The sequence below is a fragment of the Oryzias latipes genome, chromosome 17 (assembly GCF_053564925.1).
Source record: "Oryzias latipes strain Hd-rR chromosome 17, Olatipes_Hd-rR_3.1".
Taxonomy (NCBI): Eukaryota; Metazoa; Chordata; class Actinopteri; order Beloniformes; family Adrianichthyidae; genus Oryzias; species Oryzias latipes.
The window spans coordinates 36,782,633-36,799,887 of NC_136253.1; the positions used below are offsets into that span (position 1 = coordinate 36,782,633).

At 47.0% G+C, this 17,255-nt stretch overlaps 1 protein-coding gene across 9 annotated transcripts in view; it reads left to right on the forward strand.

Annotated features, from left to right (window-relative positions):
• Nucleotides 1-17,255, forward strand: part of LOC101173688 (protein tyrosine phosphatase receptor type M) — a 301,112-nt gene that overhangs the window by 181,510 nt on the left and 102,347 nt on the right. For 6 of the 9 annotated variants that reach the window (XR_013650742.1, XM_078935433.1, XM_078935435.1 and 3 more), the window contains 6 exons: nucleotides 8,455-8,538; nucleotides 8,965-8,991; nucleotides 10,463-10,474; nucleotides 11,517-11,710; nucleotides 13,952-14,039; nucleotides 15,664-15,740. Coding sequence is in view for 8 of the 9 variants with exons in the window: in XM_078935433.1 (XP_078791559.1) it covers nucleotides 8,455-8,538; nucleotides 8,965-8,991; nucleotides 10,463-10,474; nucleotides 11,517-11,710; nucleotides 13,952-14,039; nucleotides 15,664-15,740 (482 nt within the window). In the remaining variant the exon portion in view is untranslated. Of the gene's footprint in view, nucleotides 1-8,454; nucleotides 8,539-8,964; nucleotides 8,992-10,462; nucleotides 10,475-11,516; nucleotides 11,711-12,650; nucleotides 12,656-13,951; nucleotides 14,040-15,663; nucleotides 15,741-17,255 lie in introns of those variants that run through there. The other 3 variants (XM_078935434.1, XM_078935437.1, XM_078935441.1) reach the window with 2 other exon arrangements.

The following is a 17,255-nucleotide window of genomic DNA, read 5'->3' on the forward strand; positions in this document are numbered from 1 at the left end:
GGCTGTTCAGGCTGCCTCGGCCCCGTCAAGGCCTGACCAGAGTTCTCCCAGGGGCGGCACTTGGGGGCATGGGCTTGCTCCGGGGGGCGGGGCTTTCTTGGCTCCTCTCTCTTTGTGTAGGGTGGGGGGGGTGGAGCCCCTGGGCTGAGGATACCTGGGCCGAATGATAGGGGGGCTAGGGGATGGCTGTTTGACCACCGGGACACACAGTCTACCAGCTGTCCCCGACTTACCCTTTTCTTCATATAGCCACTTCTTAGTGTGTGTGTGTGTGTGTGGGGGGGGGGGTCAGCCTGCGATGCACCTTGGGTGGCGTAGCTACTTGGCAGTGGACCCCCCTCCCATGGTTGCCTTATGGAAACACCCCCCCCCCCCTTCTCGGTTTTAATTGTACCTTAGACATGTAGGACCTTTGGTAGGGGAGGGGTGCTTGGGCATCACTGCCAGCAAGCAGCAGATGTCCTTTTAGCGCCCTACCCGCCAACTTTAACTGCGCCCTTTAGTACACACACCCTTTAACCCTCAAAAATATAAACTCCAATACACACGCGCTCACAAACACATATACATTGTACAAGAAAGGTTTGACCTCTGACCATATGTCCCCTACCCCATCCCTGGCAGGGGTTTCCGGGCCCTCTGCAACGGCGGTTATGTCCCTTGGGTGCTGGCTTACTGGGCCCGGCAGCCCTCTCTCCACACAGGAAGAGGGATCCCTGTGCTCTCTGGCAAGGCCAGGAACCGGAGATCACATCACACCTGAGCCTGGGGGTGTCTGTGTACCTATGGTGTGGGTTCTGGTCCTTGCCTTCTTGTGCCGGCCTTCTCCAAAATTCCAACTGTGGGTGAGCCTGGTCGGGCCATGTTTATAGTACTCCTTGTGGACCCCCTCCACTTTTGGGTAGGGATGGGTATCGTTAAGGTTTTAACGGTACTACTACTCTTATTGATGCTGCTTATCGGTCCGGTATATTAACGATACTCTTATCGATACTTTGAGGGCAAAAAATGAATAAATAAATAACAAATTAAGAACAAAGTTTTTTATTTCTTCATTATGCAACACCATTGTTTTTTCAACAAAACCTTTTTACTTCATACATGATGATGTTACAGTACAAACCTGGACTGCACGTGGATGTGCTAGACCAGGGGTCAGTAACCTGAACCTCTCAAAGAACCATTTGGATCAGTTTCCCACTGAGATGAAAGCACAGGGAGCCGCAACACTATGGTGTGTTAGAAAAAAGGTTTTTACCAATATATAGCAATAGTTCATTTAATTAAAAATACTGTCAGGATATTTATTTAATTATTTATTGTAGTTATTTGTATTATTTATGAGCGTGATGTTTCCTTTGATCTTTTGTCCATTTTCCACAACCTTGAATACTTTTCTGTCGGTCAAACACTCAGAGTTAAGATGAATGAGATGATGGAAACAGATTCACTTTGATGCAGACTTTCTATTTATTTATTTTCTTTAAATCCAGTAAACCCAATAAATTGTATTAATTTCATGGATGACAAATATTTTTTATTAGGAAGCAGCTGTTAGTTTGTTGCGGGTCTGGAATCATAAGCGGTGTGTCTAAGCCCCGCCCCCGCCTAGGATAGTGGGGGCGCCCTGACGAAAATTTAATTCATTTTACGCGGAAATGGGTGGTTTTTGTCTAGGGGGATAAAATTATATTTTTTTCTTTCTTGGGTGCTCATGTGTCTCCTACGAGATCGCCACTGACCGTCTTTCCAGAAAAACATTCCATCCCATCCCCTCCGCGTGCTCACGCTGCTCTCTTCCTCCTGCCTGCTCTGACGGTGTTAAAGACACCATGACAATCTGAGAACATGATGGTAATTTTACAGAAACACAGAGAGCTGCAGCATTTTGGACCGTTAAGCTCTTTCCACCATCGTATATCTTTGGTGGCGTTCCTCTGTGCGCGCGCCGCATACTGTCTGAACAACAGCCCCGCCCCCTGTGCACATAAATAGCCAGACAGACCTCTCCTCTTCACTGAGAATAGCGAAATTAATATGATCATTAATTAAAGGAAAATTGACTGACTTGTAGAGTTACATGTGGCAGATAAAGTTTATATCTTATGGGATACAAAAAAAGCGACCTCTCCAGTACCGATAGCAGAACCGTTGAAGTCAGATCTTAACGATACTGCGGTCTTGAAGAATGTGGCCCCGGGGTTCGTTCAGTACCGGGGCTCGGTACCCATCCCTACTCTTGGGCGACTTCCTCCTGGGCAGGGGTGGCTGGCTCCTGTCTCGTTCTCTCCTGGACCAACCGTGGGCTGGCGCGGGTCTCCCTTGAGGGCGCCCTAGCCCGTGCCTGGGGTCGGGGTGGGTGGATTCTCAGAACTCCTGGGTGGTGGTGGGCTGCCCGTCTGGGGCAGGGGCTGCTCTCCTGATTCTGCTGGAGCTTGCACTCTCTGTCCCCCTGTGCCTCCCTGCTGTCTGGCGGGGGGGGGGCCCTGTGGTCGTCCTGCTGGCCCTGGCCTGGGGGGGCGGGTGTGATTGCCCGGTGGGCGGTTGTTCTCTATCTGCTGCCGTGTGGGTGTCGGGGCGGTCCTGGCTACCACTGCTGCTATGGCGGGGGTCTTGGTGTGGGGATGGCTGGGCACTCTCCCTCCTTCTTTTTCCATCCCATCATCCACCTCAGAAGAACAGAGACACTCACTCCAGCACAGGTGCTGTCTCACCTTTGAACTGGTGGTTTGTGTGACTGAATGAAATGTTTCACATGTTGGTCTGAAGGCATAAGTATGTGTTTGTGAACATGAGTTGTATTGAAAACATGTTGACATGTCTGTTTGTGGACATTTTTGGAGCCAACAGGTATGTTTATAACGTTTGAGTGTGTGTGTGGACAGGCCCCGCCCCTTCTAGATTTGTATCACTTCTAGACCTGACTGTAATGATTATAAACATCGAACAACTTGTTGCTTTATGCTGTTTCATTCTTTTATCCCCCCTCCCCCCTATAATCACCCTCCTACCCCCCCCCCTCTCTAACATCCCTCTCTCTTCTTCTCTCCTTTTCCTTTCCATCCGGTCCAACAAAAAATGTTTCTGTCAATAACTACAAAAATGTCACTTTGGCGTAGGTGCCATGCAGAATGTAATATGAATGTATAACATGTACAAAGCTGTAAATAGAAATATGCAGATCATCAGGTGTTGTAAAAAAAGGGGCGGGATCATACAAGATTCCTCTTCAACCTACTCCTTTTTAAACACTGTCTTGTTTTTTCTATTTTATTTCAAATCTTGTGTTTATTTTCATTTGTGTTTGAAACAAAGAAATTGGAGAGAAAAATTGTTAAGATTTTACATTTTTAGGGGGCATGTCTTTATTTGGCTTGTGGGTAGACTGATGTGTGAACCTGAAAGAGCTTTAAGCTCTTCTTGGTGTTGCCTAGTTCCTGTTTTTTTAATCTTGAGTTGGATTGAGCAAATACTGTTTAACATGCCCCTCCCACTTTACGTCTAATTTTTGCATGCAAAAGTTGGTACAACACAGTTGGTGTTGACAGATTATCCTCCAGTGTGTAGCCATATATATATATATATATATATATATATATAAAGTGATCTATATAAAGTGATCCTTGAGATGCTTGGCTACAAGAGCAACTATCGAAGAAAACAGTACCCACCATCGAAGCAACGGTTAGAGGCCAAAATCAAGGCAACTCGGATGGATGTGAGTAAGCTGACAGAGGCTCAAAGAGGTACACTGAGAAAGCAAGTACCTAAGAGATACAGCCAGATGCCCATACCTGAAGCACTAGAAACTGTCAAACAAAGGCTCCTAGCCTTGAGCAGCCGCCTAAAGAGGTACACAAGAGACAATGAAGCCAGACAAATAAACAGGCTCTTCGCAACTCAACCCGCAAAAGTGTACGGACAGTGGCAGGGTCAAAACAGCCGAGCAGACCCACCAAGGCTAGAAACTGAACAGTACTGGAAAAGTATATGGGAGAAAGAGACAGCACATAACAGCAATGCTCAGTGGCTGGTCTCTCTGAGAAAAGAACATAGCAACCTCCCTGAACAGAATCCAGTAACAATCACAGTGGCAGACATCCAAGAAAGATTCTCAGGTATGAAGAATCACCGGGCCCTGACATGATACATGCCTACTGGCTAAAGAAGCTTACCGCACTCCACGAGCGCCTGGCAGCACAAATGAACCAGCTGCTAAGACATAGGACTCACCCAGAATGGCTAACGGAAGGGCGAACGATCCTGATCCAGAAGGATCCCTCAAAGGGTGCAGTCTGTCCACAACATGGAAGCTCATGTCAGGCATCATTGCAACCAAGATAAATAGGCACATGGATCAATTCACGAGTAACACACAGAAGGGCATTGGTAGAGACTCCAGAGGAGCCAAACACCAACTCCTGGTCGACAGAACAGTCGCTCAAGACTGTAAGTCACGACACACCAACCTGTGCACAGCCTGGATTGATTACAAGAAGGCCTATGACTCAATGCCACACACATGGATCACTGAATGCTTGGAGCTGTACAACATCAACAGGACTCTAAGAGCCTTCATAGGAAACTCAATGAAGCTGTGGAAAACCACCCTTGAAGCCAATGGGAAGCCACTTGCACAAGTGTCCATCAAATGTGGGATATACCAAAGTGATGTGCTGTCCCCACTGCTGTTCTGCATAGCTCTGAACCCCCTCAGCCAAATAATCACCAAGACTGGCTATGGATACCGACTCAGAAAAGGGGCCAACATCAGTCACCTCCTCTACATGGATGACATCAAGCTATATGCTAAGAGCGAGCGTGACATTGACTCTCTGATCCACACCACCAGGATCTACAGTACTGACATTGGGATGTCATTCGGGCTCGAGAAATGCAGCCGGATGGTGACTAAGAGAGGCAAGGTAGTCCACACAGGAGGGGTCTCACTCCCAGAAGGAACAATTGCAGACATCGAGGACAGTTACAAGTACCTTGGAATTCCACAGGCGAATGGCAACCTGGAGCAGGCAACAAGGAAAGCTGCAACAGCTAAATACCTCCAACGAGTAAGGCAAGTCCTGAGAAGCCATCTCAATGGCAAAAATAAGACCCGGGCAAAAAACAGCTACGCACTGCCAGTTATCAGATGCCCTGCAGGAATAATAAGATGGCCAAAGGAAGAGATACAGACCACGGATGTTAAAACACCAAAGCTCCTCGCCATGCATGGAGGGTTCCATCCCAAATCCAGCACCCTGAGACTGTATGCTGGCCGCAAGGAAGGAGGCCGAGGACTAGTGGGCGTAGAAGCCACTATCCAGGATGAATCATCCAAGATGTATGAGTACATCAAGCTCAAGGCCCCAACTGACAGTGTGCTCAGTGAATGTCTCAGGCAATGGAGAGCAGAGGATACAGTGCTGGAGGACAGATCCTCATGGGAGGACAAACCCCTGCATGGGATGTACCACCGGACCATAACTGAAGTGGCTGATATCAAGAAGTCCTATCAATGGCTTGAAAGGGCTGGCCTACAGGACAGCACCGAAGCGCTCATCCTGGCAGCCCAGGAACAAGCCCTGAGCACCAGAGCCATAGAGGCTCAGATCTACCACACCAGACAAGACCCAAAGTGTAGATCTACCACACCAGACAAGACCCAAGGTGTAGATGTACCACACCAGACAAGACCCAAGGTGTAGGCTGTGCAAAGAGGCATCTGAAACAATCCAGCACATAACTGCAGGGTGTAGGATGCTGGCAGGGAAAGCATACATGGAGCGCCACAATCAAGTGGCTGGAATAATATACAGGAACATGTGTGCAGAATATGAACTGGAAACCCCAAGATCAAAATGGGAAACACCTCTGAAGGTGGTAGAGAATGAGAGGGCAAAGATCCTGTGGGACTTCCAGATCCAGACTGATAGGATGGTGATGGAGAACCAACCAGACATTGTAGTGGTGGATAAAGAACAGAGGAAAGCCGTTGTGGTGGATGTGGCAGTGCCAAGCGATGGGAACATCAGGAAGAAGGAACATGAGAAACTGGAGAAATACCAGGGACTCAGAGAAGAACTGGAGAAAGCCTGGAAAGTGAAGGTGTTGCCTGTGGTAATTGGAACACTTGGGGCAGTAACCCCCAAGCTGGAGGAGTGGCTACAACAGATACCTGGAAAGACCTCAGACCTCTCAGTCCAGAAAAGCGCAGTGCTAGGAACAGCTAAGATACTGCAGGACCCTCCAGCTCCCAGGCCTCTGGTAGAGGACCCGAGCTTTTTTATTTTTATTATTTTTTTTAACTTGTCCTGTCCAACCGCTGGGCAGACAGATGAGAGCTGAAGGCCTCTTGTGTTGGACATATTTTATTTTAACAAGAGGGGTTATTAATCTTCAGACAAACCAAAGGTATGTCTGAATAAACCCCTTTTGTAATTGAGGCCAAACTTTATTAATTTCAATCATGTTTGAAAATCTTTGGTGTTGGACCGGACAGAAAAGGAAAGGAGGGAAGGAGAGAGAGGGGATGTTAGAGGGGGGGGGGGGGGGTGATAGTGGGAGGGGGGGATAAGACCATGAAGCAGCATATAGCAGACAGGTTTACTGGTTGTTTATCATTACGGTAAGGTTCAAATGTAGTACAAAAAGGGCGGGGCCTGTCCACACACACTCTGAAATGTTATCAACACACCTGCTAGCTGTAAAAATGTCAACATGTCAACATGTACACAAAACAGATAGTGTTCACGAACGCATGCCTATGCCTTTAAACCAACTAGTGTGAAATCTTTCATTCATTGAATCATGCAAACTATTAGTGCAAAGGTGAGCTAACACCTGTGCTCAGGTGAGTGTTTATGTTCTTCTAAAATGGATGGTGGAATGTGAAAAGAAGGAGGAGCGCCCAGCCACCCCCACACCCAGACCCCCACCGCAGCGGCAGCCGGAACCCCCCAACGCCACACGGCAACAGGCAGGGGACAACCGCCCCCCGGGCGACCAAATCCGCCGACCGGGCCAGGACCAGCAGGACCGCCGCAAGGCCCCCAGAGCCAGAGAGCAGGGAAGCACGGAGGGAAAGAGAGCCTCCCGCCGCAGCGCCGGAAGAGCCCAACGCAGGGTCCCACCCGAGAAGGGCACCCACATCCCCAGACGAGCAATCCATCACCACCCAGGAGTTCCGGGCATGCCCCCGCCCCAACCCCAGGTACGAGCCAGGACCCCCCAAGGGAGACTTGCTCCACGCTCCAGGCAGCCACCCACCCGGCCCACGGTTGGTCCAGGGAGGAGCAAGGCAGGGGCCAGCCACCCCCACCCTGGAGGGGAGCACCCCGGGGAAAAAGGGGGGCCCACAAGGGGTGTTGTAAACATGGCCCGACCAGGCTCGGCCACTGTTGGAAGTTTAGCGGGGCCCAGGGGCAAGGACCAGAACCCTTCCTCAGGGACATGGACACCCCCGGCTCAGGTGTAATGTGACCCCCCCCCCCCCCCCCCCGAGTGGAGAGAGTACCGCCGGGCCCAGGAGACCGGCACCCAGGGGACACGGCAGCCGTACCCGTACCCCCCACCAGGGAAGGGGTAGGGGACAGATGGTCCTAGGTCCCACCTTCCTTGCAAGATGTGTGTGTGCGTGTATGTGTTTGTGAGGGTGTGTGTGTGCATGTGTGTGTTATATGTTGGAGTGTATATTTTGAGGGGGGAGGGGTGTGTGTACTAAGGGGGGTGCAGTTAAAATTAGCGGGTAGGGCACTGAGGGGACATCTCCTGATTACTCACAGTGATGTCCCCTCACCCTCCCCACCAAGGGGCCCTAAATGTCTAAGGTGCGGTTAAAGTTGGGAGGTAGGGTGCTAGGAGGACATCTGCTGCTTGCTGGCAGTGATGTCCAAGCACCCCCCCTACCAAGGGCCCTACATGTCTAAGGTGCAAATAAAACCGAAAGAGGGGGGGCCCACTCCATACGGCAACCATGGGAGGGGTAACACTGTCAAGTAGCCCCCCCCCCCCCCCCCCCCAAGGCGCATCGCAGGCTAAACCCCCCACCCCTTCACCCTAATATGAGGTTATATGAGGAAGGGGGTAGGTTGGGGACAGATGGTAGACTGTCCCCCCGGTGGTCAAACAGCCCCCCCCCAGCCCCCCCCCCCCAGCATAGGGGCCAGGCCACCACAGCCCAGGGACCCCATCCCCCGAGGCGCCGACACACCAGGCCCAGCACCACCCACCCCACACAGAGAGAGAGGAGCCAGAAAGCGCTGACCCCCCCCCCCAAGCGTCGGCCCTAGAAGAGCTCTGGTCAGGCCTCGATGGGACCGAGGCAGCCAACCGGCCGGGGCAACCGCCGATTAGAGTGGACCCGAGCTTGGAGGAGAAACCACTCGCGGAGGGTGACAGGGCGTTTTTTTTAGTTTTTTTTTTATGTGTGATTACTGTTCTTTTTGATATTTGCAGCCGGATCCCCTCCCTCCACGTTCACGCTGCCAACAACCAACACACTTGGCTCATCCATGATGCCCACCAACTCCTTCTACCCAGGTAAACATGCTTCATTATTCCCTCACCCTGCAATGCAGTTATCATCTAGAAACTAATACCAGATGTATGAAAAACATCTGTAAAAAATAGTTTCTACTCCAATACTAAGGCCTTTTCTTGTGGAAACGATTGACCTAAACAAATTTCAACAGTTTTAACTTCAGTCTTTATGTTTTACCAGTATTCACATACGTCTAATATTATCGCTTCAAGGCCTGTTGTTTAGAAGGAGAAAAGGACAGTATGAATTATAATCAAGTAAATGAACTGTACAACTACTATTAGATGAAAGAATATGATCATTTTGAAATGTGACTAATATTTCAAACTTTTCATTTTCTTTTTTCTTATGTTTTTTTTGACTCCTTCTGGTTTTATGTGCAACTGTCTTTCCTCTTCCTACTGCACGTTTGGCGCCCCGAGCAGATCCCTTTGTGCCAACAGCTGTTCTCGGTGAGACACATTTTCTTTCTTCACTGCTTTTCCTTACTTCAGACACCTGTAAGCTAACAGAGAGAAATCACAGCTATGCAGGATAGTTAACCCAGAACCCAAACAGACATTTCTTTGGCGTTTTCTAAGTTCTTGATTTGTTTGTGAAGAAAAGGTAGCTAGTTCACCTTCACTCATGCCTGCTTCTCCCCCTGTCCTTACTCCCCCCATGACCCCCCCCCATGATGGGGGCTGTGCCACGCTGAGGTTGGCTTACACGCATTCCATCCTCATTGCGTGTCCCTCATTTGTTTGACCTTTCATGTGCATGGCCAAAGATGGTGATGGATTATACGTGTGTGTGTGTGTGTGTGTGGGGGGGGGGTGATGGGTAGGAGACAGTCTTCCCCAGCATTCATGGGTACTACAGTATGTTGATGCCATGTCAGCTGAGACACAAAAGATGGTAGAATGCTCTCCTTTTCTCTGAGGTTCCAAACTTCCCATTAAAGTCTAGCATTAACTGTGCTGCCCCCCCCCCCCCCCCCCCACTGCACATTTAACTCCCCTTCACCAAAACAACAAGCTATTCCATTATTCTTTTTAATGTAGCTCCCCCTGCCTTTGGCTAATCACTTTTGACCTACTTGTTTTTGTTTTGGTTTGTGAGTTTGAACATGTTGTTCAGCGTGAAAACAGAATAACGAATAGCATTTTGTATTTTGGTTAATTATTACTGCTCTGCGCTGCTCCGGCAGAGGAGCTTTGTGTGCAGCATCGCACGCGAGCATTTGATGTTGCTGCTAAATGGGGCATTAGAACTGTGGTAATTGCAAACTGAGGGCCAGGGAAGAAACGGGCTCCAACTTCACTGCAAGCACTGCACATGCAGTCTTAAGCTCCCACTTATCTTTGCATTCGTGTAACTTTAAGCAGCGTGTTTCGTCACTGTTTCTGTGACTACTGCTCGTGTTTGTTCCACATTTAATGAAGCATGAAACAACTAACATCAAATTACAGCAGCCAGAAAAAGTTGCATAGTTTTGGTGGTAACACTTTAGTCATGGAGTTTACAATCAGAATAGATCTGTGACGTGTTGAATTCAGTCGCCTATTCATTTGGGGAAGTAGACAACAAAGGGAAAACAGCTGTAGAAGCAGCTAAAATAACTGTTTGGGGAACAACTAAGATTTTATAGTAAATTAATCAGCATCAGTCAAACACAACTGAGGCTTCAATTCCATGAATTCCTTGCTTTTTTATGTCTTGCACTGTTAAAATTGCCCCATCCATCCACCTCATACCTCCCCTCTTGATTAGGCTCTTTAACTGCATTTTGAACTGGGATGACATGTGGTTGTGCCCTTTAACATAGACCTAGAACTACTGTAACGAGTTATCTTGCTGTATTGTTGCTTATCCCCTCTCTCCTGTCTCTTTTCCTCTTTCTCTTTACATACATAACCTCTTATGTATCTGCTATCTAAAAAGTACCCATTAATGGTAAGTTATCCCAGGTGGGCCCTGGGCTGGGGGAAGAAGGCTGTGTTTACTCAGGAAGCAAGCCCACACTTAGAGGCTGCTTCTGACATTTAATGCATGACACACGGTCATGTCAGCATCTCACCACCCTCTGTACTGTGCCACCATTAACTTAGCATGACCAAAGCACATACAGCCCCCCACCATGGCATCATGCATTCTCCTTCCATTTCTAGTTCCCCTGTGTTTTTTTTTTTTTTTAGATTTAATTAATTTTTTCTCTTTGTTCTGGATTGGGGGGGGGGGGCAGGTACATGCTGTGTCTGTGATGCTTCTGATGGTACCTGCTGCTCCCTGTGGGCCAACGCACCCCCTAGCATCCTTGCCCTCCATGTTTCTGGAGTCACTCCATCGTCTGCTGACTCCTCAGAGCATCTGTGCTTCATGTCTGCCACTGATTGGAAAATAGTGTAAAATGCTGGAATAGAATCTGACTTACAAAAAAGAATCTTAGCAGAAACCAAGAGGCTAGTAACCAAAGTAAATGTTATGTTTTGTTATGCATTTCTGAAGGATCTGAGCTGTTTGTCACGGTTTAGGGCCACAGGTGTCTATTTCCTTTGACAGCAACTCTTAGTGTGTGGGTACAAAGTCCTTGCATTAAAATTGTGGTATTACAACGTTTTCAGCCACACTGGGACAGATGGACCTAACCCTTCCCACCACATGATTCATCCAATTACTCAATGACCTTGTGTTGTTGTGACCATCCATAACAAGCAGATTACTAGTTGAAGTTGTTTGTCAATCTGGAGGGGGTGACATAATGCTTAACAGTAAATGAGATGATGTGCCATCTGCTTATGAGAGCATTTGCTTTTCAGAAATATCCAGAGAAAAAGTCTAAACTTTGTATTTTAGTTTCACCTGTCAACACTCTTAAGATGTCTCTGACATTTATTGCTTCAAGCCTTGTGTCCCCCTGGTTTATCTCACAACATGGTACTGGAGGTGTTGTCAGTCAAACTCTTATTTCCTTATCCTCCCTCTTCGTGCCCCGTAGATGAGAGCCAGAACATGGGCAGTGAGACCAGCAGCCTGGTGCAGTCCCACTCTCACTCTTTGAGAAAGCGGGAGGTCGTGGATGTACCGTACCAGACGGGTCAGCTGCACCCCGCCATCCGGGTGGCTGACCTCCTTCAACACATCACTCAGATGAAGTGTGCCGAGGGCTATGGCTTCAAAGAGGAGTACGAGGTAGGACCTTTAAAGATTGCAAGCACATATCAAGCCTAACGTAGGAACTCCACTGAGGTTGATGATGGAGAATATGTCACATTTTATTATGAAGCTCGTTCTGTGTGGTGGTGTGCAGTTTCTTCTGTCACCTTCTGTGTTTCCACCACAAACATCATTGTTCTTCACCAGAATCACCTTTATAATCGGCTGTCCTTTCACAGTGGGTTTGTCCTGTTCCTTGTTGTCTGCAGGCAATTGAGCATTTTTTCTTTTCGTGTCAAAACCTGCTGTCCCATTTCTCCTGGAGGATCAACTAAGGGCCAACATGGCAGACAAAAATACCTCATCAGTAAACATATGTCACATGCCCCTCTGACCCAAGGCAGAATGCAGCTCTCAGAGCGGTGCAGCACCAAACATTACATTTGTAATCTGCTGTCCAACTCTCATTTTCTCTCATTGGAAGAATTATTATGCAGATAGCATGCAGTGCTATATCCCCTAACCATGAGAAGAGACGGCCTATGAAAGTTACAAACCTTCAACACAAATGTGTAGGATATGATTGCACCCTTTTCTGCAACATTACTTTACCCATTTCTCATGTCTCTATGTATTCTAGCCTTCATGCTTCTTTTTATATATATTTTTTGCCTTCAACCCTTTACCTCCAACAGTTCAATGTAAGTCTCTTTGGGGTTATGCAGAGTACAGAAAACAAAGCAAAACATAAAAATAAATGTTGGGTAAGATCTAATTTCACCCAACTGGAGCCATCCATTTGTGTTGTTTTTTGCTTCTGTCTTTATCAATCTGTCTTGAGGTTAATGCCCTTTTCGACCGTCTATTTAGATGATTGGAGCCAAGTGCACCTCTAAACCTGTTGACTTACGCTGTACTATATCTCTCTCTGACCCCTGCTTCTTGTTATTCTTTACGTTAACTTTGGATCAGATAAACGAGGTAAGCCAAAAACCTTTCCTTTTTGTGACTTTTTGGAGACTTTCAGATAAATAGTTGTGGTTGGCTACTTTCAAAGCTCTGTGAATGTAAGACAATTAGTTTCATTAAAAAAGGGCATTTACCAGCAGATGCTGTGAAGTTGTGGAAGTGTTTAACCATGTTCAAATGGTGGTGCAGTCTTTAGTCTACAGAATAATTTGGAATACAAAACAAGGAAATAGCAGTGGTAAGTAGATGCCAAAGAGGGGCACTGTTAAACACTTGCAGTCATTTTCAGTTTAAACTGTAACAAAGCATTTGCATGTGAAACCATCCTGCGCACTGGCACAATGAGTGAAAAAAAACACCTAGCAGGGAAGTTTCAGCTGTTATGTGGTGGTGAATCACACCTGCTTTGAGTTTGTGTTGTGACTTGACAGTCACATATTCACTTAATGCAATAAAAGAATTACACTAACTGAGCGTGTAGATTTCCAGAAAATAATGCCATGAGAGACAAAGGTATCTGTAATCCATGTCAAAGACACATGGCCATAACCACTGGAAGAACAGGTATATATTTATATGTTAAAGGTGTCTCTCTGTCAGTCGTAAGTCTGAAGGGTCTGAAAAGTCTTTCTTAGGCTAGCTGAACAGCCCGCTGCCTAACGATTAATAGCGTCATCCCTTTCAAGATATGTGATACTCTACACACAGAGAAATATGTTAACTTAAACCTTCCACCTCCATGATCTTTTATTTGCAGATGGTTTCTGATGCTGTAACTAACTTTTCATTATTCCATATTACAATGGAATCGGTAAGAGTGGCAGCAAATATTTTATTTTAATTTTTTTGTGCTGCTTGTCTTCTAGGTTCCAATCCTTGCCCCCCTGAACTGCAGTTCACAGACAGTAGAGATGTATTTTCATAATTTGGCTTAATTATGGCTGGTGTACAATCAGAATGGAACTCTCCCCAGCAGGAGATGATATATAATTCATGAGGGTAATCTGCACAGAGCGGTTTTCATGTTCAGGAGGAGAACTGGCTTTATTTTCCCCCCACTATGAGATGATTGAGCCCTCCAGATGAAGCAGACAGACAGCCATCCAGCAGAGCGGGGGGGTTGAATGTGACACCCACTGCCCCTGCACTAACAGCACACTCTGTGTGGCATTTCACTTCATGTCTCATATTGAAGTGAATGTTTTTTTTCTTTATTTCCAGTTTCTTTGTTTTGAACTACAAAGTAGCCTGGTTATTGTTGAATGTTACTTATTAGCACTAAATATCATCTTCTTGTATTTGTTCCAGAGTTTTTTTGAAGGGCAGACTGCACCATGGGACTCAGCCAAGATGGATGAGAACCGCATGAAGAACCGATACGGAAATATCATTGCATGTGTGTATAAAAACACCCCAAAGCACTCATGAACTTCTTGTGCTTTTTCATTCCTATTGTAGATTTAGTGACCAAGCTTGTGGCAAAAAGAGTTTTATCTGCCAATTAAAGCAGCTCCGACTTTTCCAATCAGTTTTCTTATGTTCATGCAGCCTTTTCAGATTCAGGATTTATATTTATATACACACACATGCATTTATGTGTGTGTGTGTATAGTATCTCTCTCTCTCTTTCTCTCTCTCTCTATTTATCTCGCTCTCTTTCTCTCGATCTATCTATCTGTCTGTCTCTCTCTCTCTCTCTCTCTCTCTCTACTTACCGACCGACCGAAAGTATCAAAGGCTACCATCAGTAACACACTACACCACCAAGGACTCAAACCCGGCAGGGCCAGACGTGTCCCCCTGCTAAAGCATGTGCAGGCCCGTCTGCAGTCTGCTAGAGAGCATTTGGAGGATCCAGAATGGCGTAAATGGCGTATACTTATATAGCGTCTTTCTTCCTAAAAGGACAAAGCGCTTTACATTCACACACACATTCACACAGACATTCAGACACTGGTGGCGGCTCCGCTGCCAAACACAGGCGCCTGCCTACCACCAGGGGCAAGGTGGGGTTCAGTGTCTTGCCCAAGCACACTTCGACTCATGGGAGTGCAAGGCGGGAATCGAACCTGCACTCTTATGATCATGGGTCGACCACCCTACCGCTGCACCACGGCCGCCCACCAAGGATTGGGAGAATGTCCTATTGTCAGATGAACCCACAATAGAACTTTTTAGTAAAAACTCTACTTGTCATGTTTGGTGGAGAAAGAATACTGAGCTGCATCCAAAGAACACCATACCTACTGTAAAGCATGGGGGTGGAAGTATCATGCTATGGGGCTGTTTTTCCGCAAAGGGACCAGGACGATTAATCCATGTAAACTAAATGATTGGGGCCACGAATGGTCAGATTATGGGTGAAAACCCCCTTCCATCAGCATACAAGATGAAAAGTGGCTGAGTCTTTCAGAATGACAAGCATTCCAAAAACATGTTGCCCAGGTGGAGTGGGGTGGCTTTGTAAGAAGCATCTCGATATACCTGGAGTGGCCTAGCCAGTCTCCAGATCTCAAACCCACAGAAAATCTTTGGAGGAAGTTAAACACCCGTGTCGCCCAGCGACAGCTCCAAAACATCACTGCTCTAGAGGAGAACTGCATGGAGGAATGGACCAAAGTACCAGCAACAGTTTGTAAAAAACCTTGTGACGACTTACAGAAAATGTTTGACTGCTGTCAATGCCAACAAAGGGAATAAAACAAAGTCTTGAATCGAAATTTTGTTATTGACCAAATACTTATTTTCCACCAGCAAGAATGGTGGAGCTACTCATTACTGTTTTGTTTGGAACCTTTGGTTCCTGTTTTGAGGACATAGCAGCAGAGGATGTTTGTTTGCTTTCTGCAGCTTTGCTGTCATTATTACTTCCATTGGACTCCAATCTATTCCACATCATGTGTCTCTTTTCATCTTTTTGCCTTCTTTTTTATCATCGGTCTTTGTCCTTCTCCTCCCTTACTGCACTCGTTAAAATGATTAATTCAATGCTAGTTTCTTCCTCTCTGCGTCTCTTCCAGATGATCACTCCCGTGTCAGGCTGCAGGCACTGGAAGGGGAACAGAGCTCTGATTACATTAATGCAAATTATGTTGATGTAAGTACACACACCAGCCAGTGCCACCAGCGCATAGGTCAAAGCGCTGCCTCTTGAGGAGTGGGGGGATGCTTGGTAACACTGCCAGGGAATCTAATGGCAACCATGCAGCCCCACTACCTGTCAGTCACATGAACAAACGAAAAAGCTCAGACTTCCTCTTTCCGTTTATGAAAACTGCTGTATTTATTAGAAACATTAGATAGAATAACGTTGGTCGAAGAAAGAGGGGAGGCAGAAGGGCCCGTGGCCAGAGAGAGAAGGGAAAAGGCAGGAACATAGGTTTGAGAATAGGGACTCTTAACGTTGGCACAATGACAGGGAAAGGCAGAGAGCTGGCAGACATGATGGAGAGAAGGAAGGTAGATGTACTGTGTGTGCAGGAGACAAGGTGGAAGGGCAGCAAGGCACGTAGTATTGGAGGAGGATACAAACTGTTCTATCATGGTGTTGATAGGAAGAGAAACGGGGTAGGAGTGATTCTGAAGGGGGAGTTTGTAAACAGTGTTCTAGAGGTGAAAAGAGTCTCAGACAGGATGATGAGCTTAAAGTTAGAAATCGAAGGGGTGATGGTGAATGTAGTCAGTGGGTATGCGCCACAGGTTGGCTGTGAGTTAGAAGTGAAGGAGAGATTCTGGAGTGAGTTGGATGAGGTCATAGAGAGTTTTCCCAGAGGAGAGAGAGTTGTTATTGGAGCAGACTTTAATGGGCATGTTGGTGAGGGCAACAGAGGTGATGAGGAGGTGATGGGCAGGTTTGGTGTGAAGGAAAGGAATCTGGAGGGACAGATGGTGGTGGACTTTGCGAAGAGGATGGAAATGGCTGTAGTCAACACTTACTTCCAGAAGAGAGAGGAACATAGAGTGACATACAGAAGTGGAGGTAGGAGTACTCAGGTGGACTACATCCTATGTAGACGAGGTCATTTGAGAGAGGTTATTGACTGCAAAGTGGTGGTAGGAGAGAGTGTAGCCAGACAGCACCGCATGGTGGTGTGTAAGATGACTCTGGAGGTCAGGAAGAAAAAGAGAGGGAAAACAGAAAAGAAGACCAAGTGGTGGAAGCTACAGAATGAAGAAACTTGTGAGGAATTTAGGCAGAAGTTGAGACAGGGTCTGGGTGGTCAGGATGAGCTTCCAGATGACTGGGAAACTACAGCAGAAATTATCAGGGAAACAGGTAGGAAGGTGCTAGGTGTGTCATCTGGAAAGAGGAAAGACGGTAAAGAGACTTGGTGGTGGAATGAGGAAGTACAGGAATGCGTCCAGAGGAAGAGGTTGGCTAAAAGGAAGTGGGATGTAGAAAGGACTGAGGAAGGTAGACAGGAGTACAAGGAAGCGCAGCGTAGAGTGAAGAGAGAGGTGGCAAAGGCCAAACAGAAGGCTTACGATGAGCTATATGACAGGTTAGACACAAAGGAAGGAGAGAAGGACTTGTACAGGCTAGCCAGACAGAGAGACAGAGATGGGAAGGACGTGCAACAGATAAGGGTGATTAAGGACAGAGATGGAAAGG